Here is a 12,113-nt window from a genome sequence, read left to right on the forward strand (position 1 = left end):
TATGTTCACTCTTCTAGCTATAAGGCAAGAATCTAATGGGCAAAGATGAAGTTCTACTCACCTCTGCCTCCCTTGACTTAGCAGTGTGTGGAACAGAGATGACACACACAGGTTCGATCTGTGCAATCTAAAAGAGCACCTTCTAGAGGCAACATCTTCAAATTTTACCTCGACCAGACCTACACCCACTGTTAAGCAATTCAACATAAATGTAACTGCAGAGGAAATGTGTACTCTCTATTCAAACCCTGGAATATATAAAATGTGTAATATCGACACCACTACAAAATGGCATTTAAGTGGAAGTCTGTTTCTAGAAGGAATAAAAGCCTGAGCAAAGAGATCTGGGGTTGCATTTTTGTTCATTGACTCTACCAATCAGTTTTATCAAACAAGCTTTAGAAAAACAGTAACTGAGTAATTCATCTTGTCAGTTACAAGTCACACACACACACACAAAAAAAAAACTGGCTCTGGTATTAGCTAACTGTAACTAACAAATAGAGTTTAAGAAGTATCAAAAAAAATTCTTTAAAAAAAACCCCCAGTAGCAGCAAAAGTATCAAATGTTTGTAAACAAAACCACTAGAAACAACCCTATGCTTAATAACAAAGAATCTGCATTCTTTTAAAACATTAAGTATATACAATGAAGAGAATATTTCCCATCTTTTTTTTCTTAATATACAATGCCTGATACCTAAAACAAGGTTACCAATAGCAGACACAAATTGTGTTATCATAAGGCAAGTCGAACAGTCTTTCTCCCAGTGCTCAGGGGCATCACGTCGCTGCAGAGGGCAAACTTTCCAAAAGGCTTCTCCTGGCTGAGATCCTCACGCACCGGGGGCACCGGGAGGACTGGAAGCAGCGCTTGTGGAAGCAAGCTCTGCACGCTGCAAGCAAGGAGGGTGGCCGTTAGCAAGTGGGCTATCTCGTTTCTTCACATACATGCAGACGCTAATCCCATCCTAGGGAGGGAGGGGTCCGAGTTCAGAACATAGAGTCTTCTAGAAAGAAATCAGCCAGATTGAAACTCCCTGGGATTATAGCTCTCCCAACAGGTCATGAATATGAGGCTCAGAGAGCCTGACATAGTGGACCCCACAGTGCCTTCCAGATCTGCCCAAGCACTGAGGCACCAGTTCCCCCAGCCCCTGAGACAGGTGGTGGCCGGTGGCTCTTGGGAAGCAGCTCTGCTCCTCTAGAAATGGCCCTAAATGGAGACAGCTGCCTCATCCGAGGTCATGCCCCCTTCCTGGCACCAGCCTGCATCCAATGACTGCTCACGGTGGAGTTTAAAGGCCTGGCTGGCCCTCTATCCCCAATTTGGAACAATGCTAAAAGGTCACCCATTTGCAGAGTTCCCCATGAAATGGGCCGAGGACTCCACTGTACCCACATCCCAGTTCCACTTCTCCCTCTGCCCAACGCTGCTGCCTTCACACCCCCACAGATATTGAGCTCGAGAGCATGCAACTTTCTGCATACAAATCCCTGCCTCAGATCTCTTTGCCGGGGAACCCCTCCCGCAACACTGCCTAAAGGGTTAGGGGAGAGAGCACTAGAGTGGCCTAAGACTTGGACCTGCCCACATCAAGAGTGAAGGCAGAGTTCATTACCAGGATCTCTCCCAAGAAACGGGGTTTAGAAAGTACGGGATTCCCTTGGGGACTAATACTATAGGACAAGAGTGAGCAACTTTTTCTGTAAAGAGCCAGATAGTAAATGTTTTAGAACTTGTGGGCCACATGGTCTCTATCTATGACAGCTACTCAACTCTGCAGCTGCAGTGCAAAAGCAGCCAGAGACAACACTTCGATGCTGGACATGAATGTGCTCCAATTACAAAACAGGGCAGGCACAGGCAACAAAGGGACTGTCTCCTCTATCCAAACCCTGTGCCAGGAGACATAATCCGTCATCCCTGCCCCACCCAAATACTCCTGCTCCTGTGCCCAAAACTTTATTATCTCCAATCCAACATAGAAGCACACACCAGCATCACTGTACTTTAAAGAAACAACTGTACTTAAGTTATTAAGCTATTACTCAGCTTAAGATAATTTTTTGCTTAACTTATTAAATTAACTTTGGATTTCAGTTGTTATGCTACTATTAAGTTGATGTTATTAAGTTAGTAAGCTACCTGAACATCTTCTACATGTTGTCGTCTGAAATGGGAAGATGACAGTCGTATTCCGGCAAAATTCACAAATAAAGCCCTTTCCTTGACACAGCTGTAAAAGAAAGTATCAAAAAGTGACCATCCTCATTTGTAATTCTCTTGATAGAGAAGCTGTTATGACGTTCATAGAACTTTATAAGCATCAATTTTTGAATGTCTGTGATTCTAGCCTCTAGCAAGAAAAAGATTTTGTGTTTTGCAGCAACGGATGGATGAGAACAAAAATAATGCACATTCATCCATTTCATATCAAGGCAGTTTTAAATTGCTGGAGAAAGATCATAATTTTAAATGGGTGTTCTTAAATGATCTAATTTCGTTTCCGTTTGCTGCAGTAGAATTCTTCAGACCATGTAGACACAGAGCTTCCTGTTCCCTCCACTCCTGAGTCCCCAGGGCTATATCTGGCACATCAGGGCAGAGTGGGCCCCGAGCCAGGCTGGGCACCCCGACTTCGAACTCGCTTGGCCCAGACTCACATTCCAGCTCGGCTCTGCCCCATATTCACAGTTCTGAACCTTAGTTTTCTCCTCTGCAAACAGTGTCACCAGGGCTTCCCTCAGGGTTTGAGAGAGTTAAATGAGGTCAAGTGCACACCACTCAGAACAGGCCCTGGTGACTAAAGGACAGCTCAGGGATTGCTCCAGGCGAACCCTCACCTCACAGCCAGCCACATGCCCAAGAGAAGCTTTCAGAATGTTCTTGAGGGTGGGTGCCAGCAGCCCCTTCTTGATCCTGACCAGGTCCTCCAGGGAGAACAGGTGGAGCTCGTCAGTCAAGTGTCTCGGCACCTGCTCAAACTCCTTCAATGCACTGCCAGGGAGGGAGAAAAGAGGAATTCGGAAACCCACCCAACACAGGCTGGGAAGAACAGGGTCAGCTGTTTCTGCTCAACACTCACACTTAATTTTTTCAACACAATTTTTAAAAACTAGCCCCAAGAACAACAGTGAACCTTGCTCACCACCACTCTACGTTTTGCAAGTTTGCTTGGAAGCTGGAAAGTTAAAATTCCATAAAAGCTGATGTCAAACAGCTGATGAGGAGAGAAATGTCTCTCTTGCAGCCTGCCCCATGCACACATGGAGCAAATGAAAATTGAATGTTTGTTTTCCAAGTCTTAAAAATGTGCACCAAGTACTGTCTGATTCCTGAGTAATCAAAATTAACTATCTTAGTCATTCCAGCTAAATTTCAACTGTGTCAGCATCACTGACTGCTGTCTCAGCTGGCAGGAGAATGACTGCTCACAGGCAGGCATGTGACTCCCAAATCCATGAGTACAACACTGAGTTTAAGATTCAGGCCATCCAATTGCAGGTGCTCACGGTCACTTAGATGTCCCGAGGGCATTCAAAATGTAACTTAATCTTCTCCAAATCCACCTGGTCTCCTCTTGGAGTACCTAACTTGGCTAGTGGCAGCACCATTCACTGCATTCCCAAGCCAACCATGCCCTACCTGGACTTGGCATGCTACTAATGCCAAACTGGCTTTAATTCTCCACCCAGCCTCAGATGCTCACCCATGCTGCATCCTCTGCCTGGAGGGGTCCCAATCCTCAAATTCAGGCTTTATCTCTGAGCCTTGCCTGCTTTCCACCGCACCCCACCCCTGAGCTAAATGCCACCTCCTCTCTACCCTCACGGCACTTTGCACAGATGTCTAACACACACAGTGGGGCAATGATCTGTTTGTGCTGACTTTCTCCCTGGATTTAACACAGATATACTAATTTCTTATCTGAAGCACAGAATGGATATTCCAGAATATTTTGGGGAAGGGAGGAAATGTAGGTATTGTTACATGTCACAGATAAAGAGAACTGAGGCCCTGAGACCAATGCCACTCCAATGTCATGAGGTGGAGGCTCAAGGCTAAATAACTACACAATGCATGCTCCTTCGTACAAAATTTAATTACAGAGCGATACATCATCATTAAAGTTCAGAAATGGAAAAATGCTTTAAAACAGAATTTTTAAGAAAATCCCTATAATCTCATCTATTATAACAAATAACCTTAACTCCCTTGAGTAACCTATTCTTTTTCAACTTAAAAATCTCTCTCAATGAATTCATGCCTAAACTTTTATTGGCTGATGATGTTCTATATTGTGGATGTGGTATTAAGTATTTTGCTATTACTGAACACCTAGATTTGTAATATATTTTCTTATTAAGAAAAACTATACTTTAACTAAATTTCTACCCATATCCATAGGTATGCTCATTCTTCTAAATGAGCTAAATTCTCCACTAGTGATTTAAAGGGTTTCGTGATTTTAAAGAAATGGTTCTGCATTCCCAAGGACAGCCAAGAAGCCCTGTGCAACAGCGAAGCCGGGAGCAGGAGGCTCAGAGGATCAGCAGAGGTGTGGAGGGATGGCAGACTGTCCCAGCCTAGAATAGTACCTGTCAGCAAACCTGCAGGTCTTCAACAGCTTCTTGACATGGAAAAGCTGCTCCTGGATTTCCTAATGTAAGAAACCAAACAGGGGTAAGAGCTAAATGTGATCAATGCTGCCAGCAATGTGCGAGTCAAATGTGTTATTGCTAACCTTGAAATGCTACACCTGTATGAAACAAACCTTTCTAGCAAACAGCCTAGACAGCAGGGGTTCATAGCCAAGTCCACTGACCCACAGGCCACATCCAACCCGGATGGATCCAGGTTTTGTGGGGGCTGAAGCTTACACAATTTGGGGGGAACTTCTTCAAGAAAAACACAAAGCTACGTACGAATATAAAATTCAATATGGGGCCTTACAAAGAGCCTGTGCAGGTGAGAAGCACCAAAGCTTAAGCTCCACTGGCTTTACGATGCACCTGCCTCCTGGAGGGTCTACCTGTGGAAGCCCTGAGGCTAGAGTGACGTGCATGTCCTGCCGCAGGACGCTTCCAGCCAGGGCACTGGCCAGCCTGCGGAGACGCGCTCACCTTCACCCTGTCCAGCTCCTTGGCTTTGCCGTAGAGGCTTCGGCTGACGCTCGGCAAGTGGAAAATGGGCTGGTGCCAGATGCTGTCGAGCAGCCGTTTGGAGAAATTGCTCACGTGGTACTTCCTGAAGTCCCACATCATCAGGATCCGGGCAGGGATGCAGGACTCCGCGTAGGAGTGGCAGCAGTGGCAGAAATATTTCCCCAGGTATTCGCAGTACCGCAGCCGCTTCACAAACTCTGGCGAGCACACCCGAGCGTGAGGGGGCGCTGGACGCCCACCTGGTCCGCCCCCCACCTCCTATGCCTACGCAAGACTCAAAGACTCAGATGGCTTTTTTTCATGATTAAAACCACGCTCGGCCTCATGGCAGCTGGGAAAACTCTAGCAGGGACTTGGGGACTTACGTCATGCCCATTCATGAGCTTTGCCTTCATGGACCAGATGTCCAAAAAAACAGAACTCTCTCAAAATACTCCTGGGCTTTAAAGGTGGGCATCACAAACTGTAGTGCGGCTAAAAGAACGTTTACTTAGGATCTGGAGATCAGAGGCTGCCTCTCACTAGCAAGAAGGCTGAGGAGGGCAGGTCAGAATCTCCTCAGGCGGACCCTCTTGAGACCAGAAGACACAACTCAGAACTGGATGAAGTGATACTACGTGTAGGAAAAGTACAAAGTAAAGCAGCATGCATGCAATGTTAAGGAGTCGCATCCAAAAGAGCTTCTTGATAAATCATTGAGGAAAAAAAACCAAGAATGCATAAAGGATGGGAATAGGTAACACATGGAAAGAAGAAATTCAGATCGTCAATAGGGATGTGAAGAACAATCTCAGGAACAGTCAAAGAAATGCATATTTTAAAAGTGAGATACTCTATTTGCCTCGGGCTGTCGGAAATTTAGAAGATGCAGAGCTGATGAAGTATACAGAGGTGGGATTTCTAGTAACAACATTTTCATCAACTGATCGACACACAACCTTGTTTTAGATGTCTTTCTATGTAAGGACACCTTAATTCATATATTTTGTTGACTCATAACATTGAATTCAGGACCAACAGCGCTATGACTCACGCCTGCATGGAGCTTATCAATGCACACATTTTCTCCACGAAGCAGACCTCCCTGCTCTGAGAAACAACACACAGCACTTCAGCACCATGCGTGGGGGAGATTTGAAACAGTGAAATCACCAACAGAAAGCACAAAAATGCAAACAACGTGGCACTGAATAAACCATGAAAAGGTATGCCCTGGACCCTGCACTCCACGTGCCTGATCAAACTTAACAAGATGGGAAGAGAGGCCGGGTGCAATGGTTCGCGCCTGTAATCCTAGCTCTCTGGGAGGCCGAGGCGGGCGGATTGCTCAAGGTCAGGAGTTCAAAACCAGCCTGAGCAAGAGCGAGACCCTGTCTCTACTATAAATAGAAAGAAATTAATTGGCCAACTAATATATATAGAAAAAAATTAGCCGGGCGTGGTGGCACATGCCTGTAGTCCCAGCTACTCGGGAGGCTGAGGCAGTAGGATTGCTTGAGCCCAGGAATGTGAGGTTGCTGTGAGCTAGGCTGACGCCACGGCACTCACTCTAGCCTGGGCAACAAAGTGAGACTCTGTCTCAAAATAATAATAATAATAATAGCAATATGGGAAGAGAAAGGAGGACAAAAGGAGCCAACAAACTTCCCTGGCAAAATTCCTTTTTCCCCAACAGCTAAAATCCTAACATCTCAATATCCATCCACTCATTATCAAGCTTAAGTGAATACATACTAAGTGTCATGCTCTCAGTACGGAATAAACTATGTCCATCTCTTTCAGTTTCCTAACCCATTAATTAAGCTAGAACAAAACAAAGCATTCTAAACCAGTGGTTCTCGGCCAGGGGTTATTTTGTGCTCCGAGGTACATTTGGAAATGTCTGGAGACATTTTCAGTTGTCACCATTGTGGGGCTGCTACTGGCAGCTAGTGACACTGCTGAACACCCTGCAAAGCATGGGACACCCCTCCCAACAAAGTCAATGGCACTGAAGCTAAGAAATCCTGCTCTAAAACACCATTGTTCTCATTTAATGAAAAGTCAAAGTCATGAGGAAAAAAAGGAGGGAAATGTTCTAGACCAGGGATGTCCAATATAACTTTCTGTGAGGATGAGAATGTTCTATACCTGTGCTGTGTAATACAGTAGACACCAGTTACATGTGGCTGCTGAGTACTTGAACTGTAGCTAGTATGACTAGGGAACTGAATATTTAATTTTAATTAATTTAAATTTTAAATAGCCACATAGGCTAGTGGCTACCATATTGAGTAGTGCAGTTCTAGAATAAAGCTAACTAAAGAGAAATAATAACTAAGTGCAATGCATGAAACTTGATTAGAACCTACATGGAAAAATTAGCCATAAAGGGTACCTTGAGGACAATAAATGAAAATGGACTAGTAAACAATATTGGGGAATTATTTTTTTTGTTTTGTTTTATTTTTTGGTGTGACTATTTGTCCTTATTTTGGGGACATGCTGAAGTCGTAAAGGATAAAATGTCATGTTCAGTGTGTATGAGATTGAAGGAAACATGACAACTAAATTCAATGTGGAATTCTAGATTGAATTCTGGAACAGGTAAAGGATAGTAGTGAAAAAAAAAAAACCCTGTTAAATCTGAATAAAGCCTGGGGTTTAGCTAACAGGACTGTACCAGTGCTAATTTCTCAGATTTAATGACGACGCTATTGATGACGTAAGATGTTATCGTTAGGGGAAGCTGAGTGAAGGATATACAGGAACTCTCTGTCCTACTTTTGCAACTCTTCTGTAAGTCTAAAATTATCTCTAAATAAAAAGTTAAAAAAAAAAAAAAAAAACAACTTATCCTAAGAGCCAGAGGAAGTTCACAGGAAAAACCCAGAATTATTTACATGCTGTTGACAATCTGTGCTTCACCTACCTCTGTCGCATGTTTTTTCCTCTCATTCTTACTCCCTAGTCACATAAGGCTTCTTTTGAATTGCCACAGACTCTTTGCATATGATGAAAACCCCTCTCTTTCTGGAGACAATCACATCCTTATGAAACCTCTTACTCCCAGCCCATCATGCCTAGATTAAGTTTCCTGGCTATAAATCCCATAGCTCTCTTGACTTTCTCTTTTGTTACATATGTCACCCTTGGTATTTACTTACTTGGCTGATGACTATGTCTTTCCCTACAAGACAATCAGCAAGATCCTCAAAGCCAGGACCACGTTTGCCAGATTAGTCACTGTATCAACAGTGCAGACACACATCTCCATATTGGTTGGTTGGTTGGTTGGTTGGTTGGTTTTCAGAGACTGGGTCTTGCTCTGTTGCCCAGGCTAGAATGCAGTGGCAAGATCACAGCTCACTGCAGCTTCAGAACTCCTGGGCTCAAACAATCCTCCTGCCTCAGCCTCCCAAGTAGCCGGGAGGTACTACACCCACTACACCCAACTGATTTTTTTATTTTTTGTAGAGATGGGGTCTTGCTGTATTACCCAGGCTGGTCTCAAACTCCTGGCTTCAAGTGATCCTCCTGCCTTGGCCTCCCAAAGTGCTGGGATTACAGACATGAGCCACTGCGCCCAGCCACATCTCCATATGTGAATAAAATTAGGGACGCACTTAAAAAGTTGGAATCATAGTCACGTTTCTCACTCATGCATGTGTTCAATATTTACTGAGGTACCAGGAAACAGTGGTTGACCAAAAAGACATGGTCCCTGGTAGAATAACTGGGAAAATGAGTCATTTAAGGAAAATGAGTTATAACTGTAATGCCTGTCAGCATTTTCATCCAATGTGTTGTAGAGGAAGCCCAGATAGATTTCTACTTTTTATTTTCATCTCTTGAAATAGAGCTCCTCAAAGTCTTTTTCCTTCAAAGATCATCAAAGGACGAAGGAACTCTTTCCATCCAAGCTCATCTTCCCAGCCTTCTGCAGGTCAGACCTACGGACACCCTCAGAGCAGAATAAGTGACTCCCAGTCTTGAGTTGGAAACTTTCATTTCTGACTCCAGGAGGTCTGATTTTCTGGGCCTCAGTTGGCCCAAGAATGATTCTCTCAGGCCACCTCCTCAAACTCTCTCACAAAAGTCTGGCTAGCTCCTTGGTAATCCATCAATCACTCAACAAATGTCTTTCAGGGACCCACTCTGGGTCAGGCACCCTTCTAGAAGGTGAGAATAAAATCATGAATAAAACATACAACATCTGGCCTGACAGAACTTATAATCTAGTGATGAGGACAGAGAATAATAAGATGCATCAGTAAAACATAAGAGAGTATTTTAGGAAGAATATGCTAAGAATAAAAAAACAAGAAGGTGAGGCAACATAAAGCATGCACGTGAGTGTAGCCAGGAGCGAGGCAAGGTGGGCATTTCGATAGGGCGGGCAGGGAAGACCTCCTGACTTCTGAGTGAAGATGTGAAGGAACAAAGGAGTCAGCCCCAGGGACATCTGCAGGGAGGGCATTCCAGGGAGAGAAAACCACAAATGCAAATTCCTGAGTCAGGAGGGACCTGGCACCTTCAAGGGCCAGCAGGGAGGCCACGTGGCTGGAGCTGAGTGCCCAATGGGGAGGGAACTGGGAGGCTGGTTCTCCTCATTCCTGGCTGGTCACACAGCCTTGTAGGTCATGATGGCCTCGCCACAAAATAGAGAGCAAACTTCCATGAGGTTCTTATAACAGCCTCTCATCAAAGGCATCTCTCACAAAAACAGCGCGCTGCCCAACTTTGTTATTCTCAACCCTGTCATCGCGTAATAAGCACCAATCCATTACCCATACTTACTAGGCTCTATTGGAGTTCCACAGCCTGCACAGAAAAAATTCTGGGCCACCACCACGAGGTCCCTCCTGAGACAGAAAATGGTAATAGTTACATTTCAGAGAAGGTTGAGGAAATGTTTGTCACTAATTGGAAAAAATTTGATATCATGATACCTTTCTTGGCTTGAGGCTTTCATTTTGTCACTTTTCATTTGGGAAAGAAATAGGTTTATTTAACCCAGTTTTCTAGTTGAAATCTCTGGGTCTTTTAAAGCTAGAACCTTTTAAAAGCTTCTGCAAAAACCAAAGCAGGAATCAGTATCACAAATAACTATTCCACCAAGGGGTTTTTAGGGACTTCTCATTGCCCGCACAGAGTCCTATCTCCAAAGAGAACCATAGACACGTTACGCAGACAGTTCAGGGAGACCAGACACTGAAGGACAATGCACTTGGGAGGTTCACAAATGGATCCAGAGAAATTTAGACAAACAAGAGGCAATGTAAGACAAATTGTCAAATGTGTCTGGTGGGATATTCCATTGGAGCATTTTCTATTAAATTGTCGTGACACTGTTTTACATGTGATTTTTAATTATGGAGAAAGTTGTAAAATTTGATTATAGTTCAGGGTCAGCAAGAATGGCCGAGGTGAAAATATGCTCAATTTCTGCCCATGTGCCTTAGAGAAGATTGAGGGAAACTCTAGAGAAGAGAGATACCCCACACTAAGGATGACCCCGCACAACACCAAGAGAGGGAGCTCTTCTGCCCAAGCAGCCCCAGATACCTTCTTGGCATTCTCTTGTAAAGGAAAATTAAAATCTCAGGATCATCCCCCACCAACTCCTTATGGAAAAGGGAAGGTCGAGCCTGGAGGCCGAGTCATGCTCACCCCCTTCCAAATGAACAGCTGTTACTAACGTTATGCATCAACCAGATCCCCAAGGAAAGGTAAAAAGCCTCAGGCATCTGCAAGGTTTGCTCCCAAGTGTATCTTCTCAGGTGCAGAACAGAGACAAGATCAAACATTCTTCCACCTCCCTAGGGATATCTACATAACTGATTCTTCCTTTGCTCCCTTTTTCTTTTCAAACATTCACCTTATCTTAGGTAAAATGTAGATTTCTTGGGTGTCACAAGAATGTGACCATTTTCCTTACTACTCACGTCCCTCCTCCTTTTTCTTCCTGTATCTGTATGCCCTCTCCCCCTAAATACTGACGTTCCCAAAACCATCTCCAGAAAAAACAGTCACAGACGCATCTGTGGCTTGTGTTTTTCCCCAGCACATCCTCAAACTTTGGCTTAATAAACAACCATTGATTGAGATTTTTGCCTCAGTCACTTATTTTGGGTTATCATTCTCAAAAGAAAGATACAGTCTATAACTGCGCTCCCCAAAACCTGGGCCATGGACTGGTACCAGTCCGTGGCCTGCTAGGAACTCGCCTGCACAGCAGGAGGTGAGTGGCCGGTAGGTGAGCAAAGCTTCGTCTGCATTTACAGCTGCTCCCCATCGCTCGCATCACTGCCTGAGCTCCGCCTCCTGTCAGACCAGCAGCATTAGATTCTCACAGGAGCGTGAACCCTACTATACCTGCACATGTGAGGGATCGAGGTTGTGCTCCTTATGAGAATCAGGCATCAGAATGTCTGATGATCTGAGGTGGAGCTGAGGCGGTGATGCTAGCGCTGGGGAGCGGCTGCACATACAGACTATCATTAGCAGAGAGGTTTGGCCGCACAATAAATGCAATGCATTTGAATCATCATAAAACCATCCCTCCCAACCCCTGGTCCCTGAAAAAATTGTCTTCCATGAAACCAGTCCCTGGTGCCAAAAAGGTTGGGGACCACTGATCTATAAGGCACCTCTACGGGACATATTCAACAACCCTCACCAGTCCCTTCATAACTGCAGTTTGTACACTAAATTTAATACAAACCAAGAGGAATAAAAACAATTGTACACTGTTAAATTTTTTATCTATAATCTTTGTCTATAATCTGTCATACACTCTCAGAACAAATTATAATTAAATTATTACTTAAAAATGTATATATGAGTTTCTTTCCTTTTCTGCATCCTCTTAGTTGTTTTGTCTTTTAGGACTTTTGTTCCTTCTTAGAGAAAAAACATTTTTATTTACATTCTGTTACATTTTTTAACTACTGACACTCTCC

The 12,113-nt window shown here is 44.1% G+C and overlaps 1 protein-coding gene across 2 annotated transcripts in view; it reads right to left on the minus strand.

The window, feature by feature from the left end:
- Positions 1–216: 216 nt before the first annotated feature.
- The window catches only part of RUBCNL (rubicon like autophagy enhancer), a 36,685-nt gene continuing 24,788 nt past the window's right edge, over positions 217–12,113 (minus strand). Inside the window, exons 9-15 of one of the 2 annotated variants that reach the window (XM_076009431.1) lie at positions 10,101–10,130; positions 9,949–10,013; positions 5,128–5,366; positions 4,603–4,664; positions 2,848–3,001; positions 2,150–2,240; positions 217–896 (exon numbers count right to left, since the gene is read on the minus strand). In XM_076009431.1, coding sequence (XP_075865546.1) covers positions 784–896; positions 2,150–2,240; positions 2,848–3,001; positions 4,603–4,664; positions 5,128–5,366; positions 9,949–10,013; positions 10,101–10,130 — 754 coding nt within the window. In that variant the 3' untranslated portion in view covers positions 217–783. The remainder of the gene's footprint in view (positions 897–2,149; positions 2,241–2,847; positions 3,002–4,602; positions 4,665–5,127; positions 5,367–9,948; positions 10,014–10,100; positions 10,131–12,113) is intronic. The other variant, XM_012782692.3, reaches the window with a different exon arrangement.

Source organism: Microcebus murinus, chromosome 13 (assembly GCF_040939455.1).
Source record: "Microcebus murinus isolate Inina chromosome 13, M.murinus_Inina_mat1.0, whole genome shotgun sequence".
NCBI lineage: Eukaryota > Metazoa > Chordata > Mammalia > Primates > Cheirogaleidae > Microcebus > Microcebus murinus.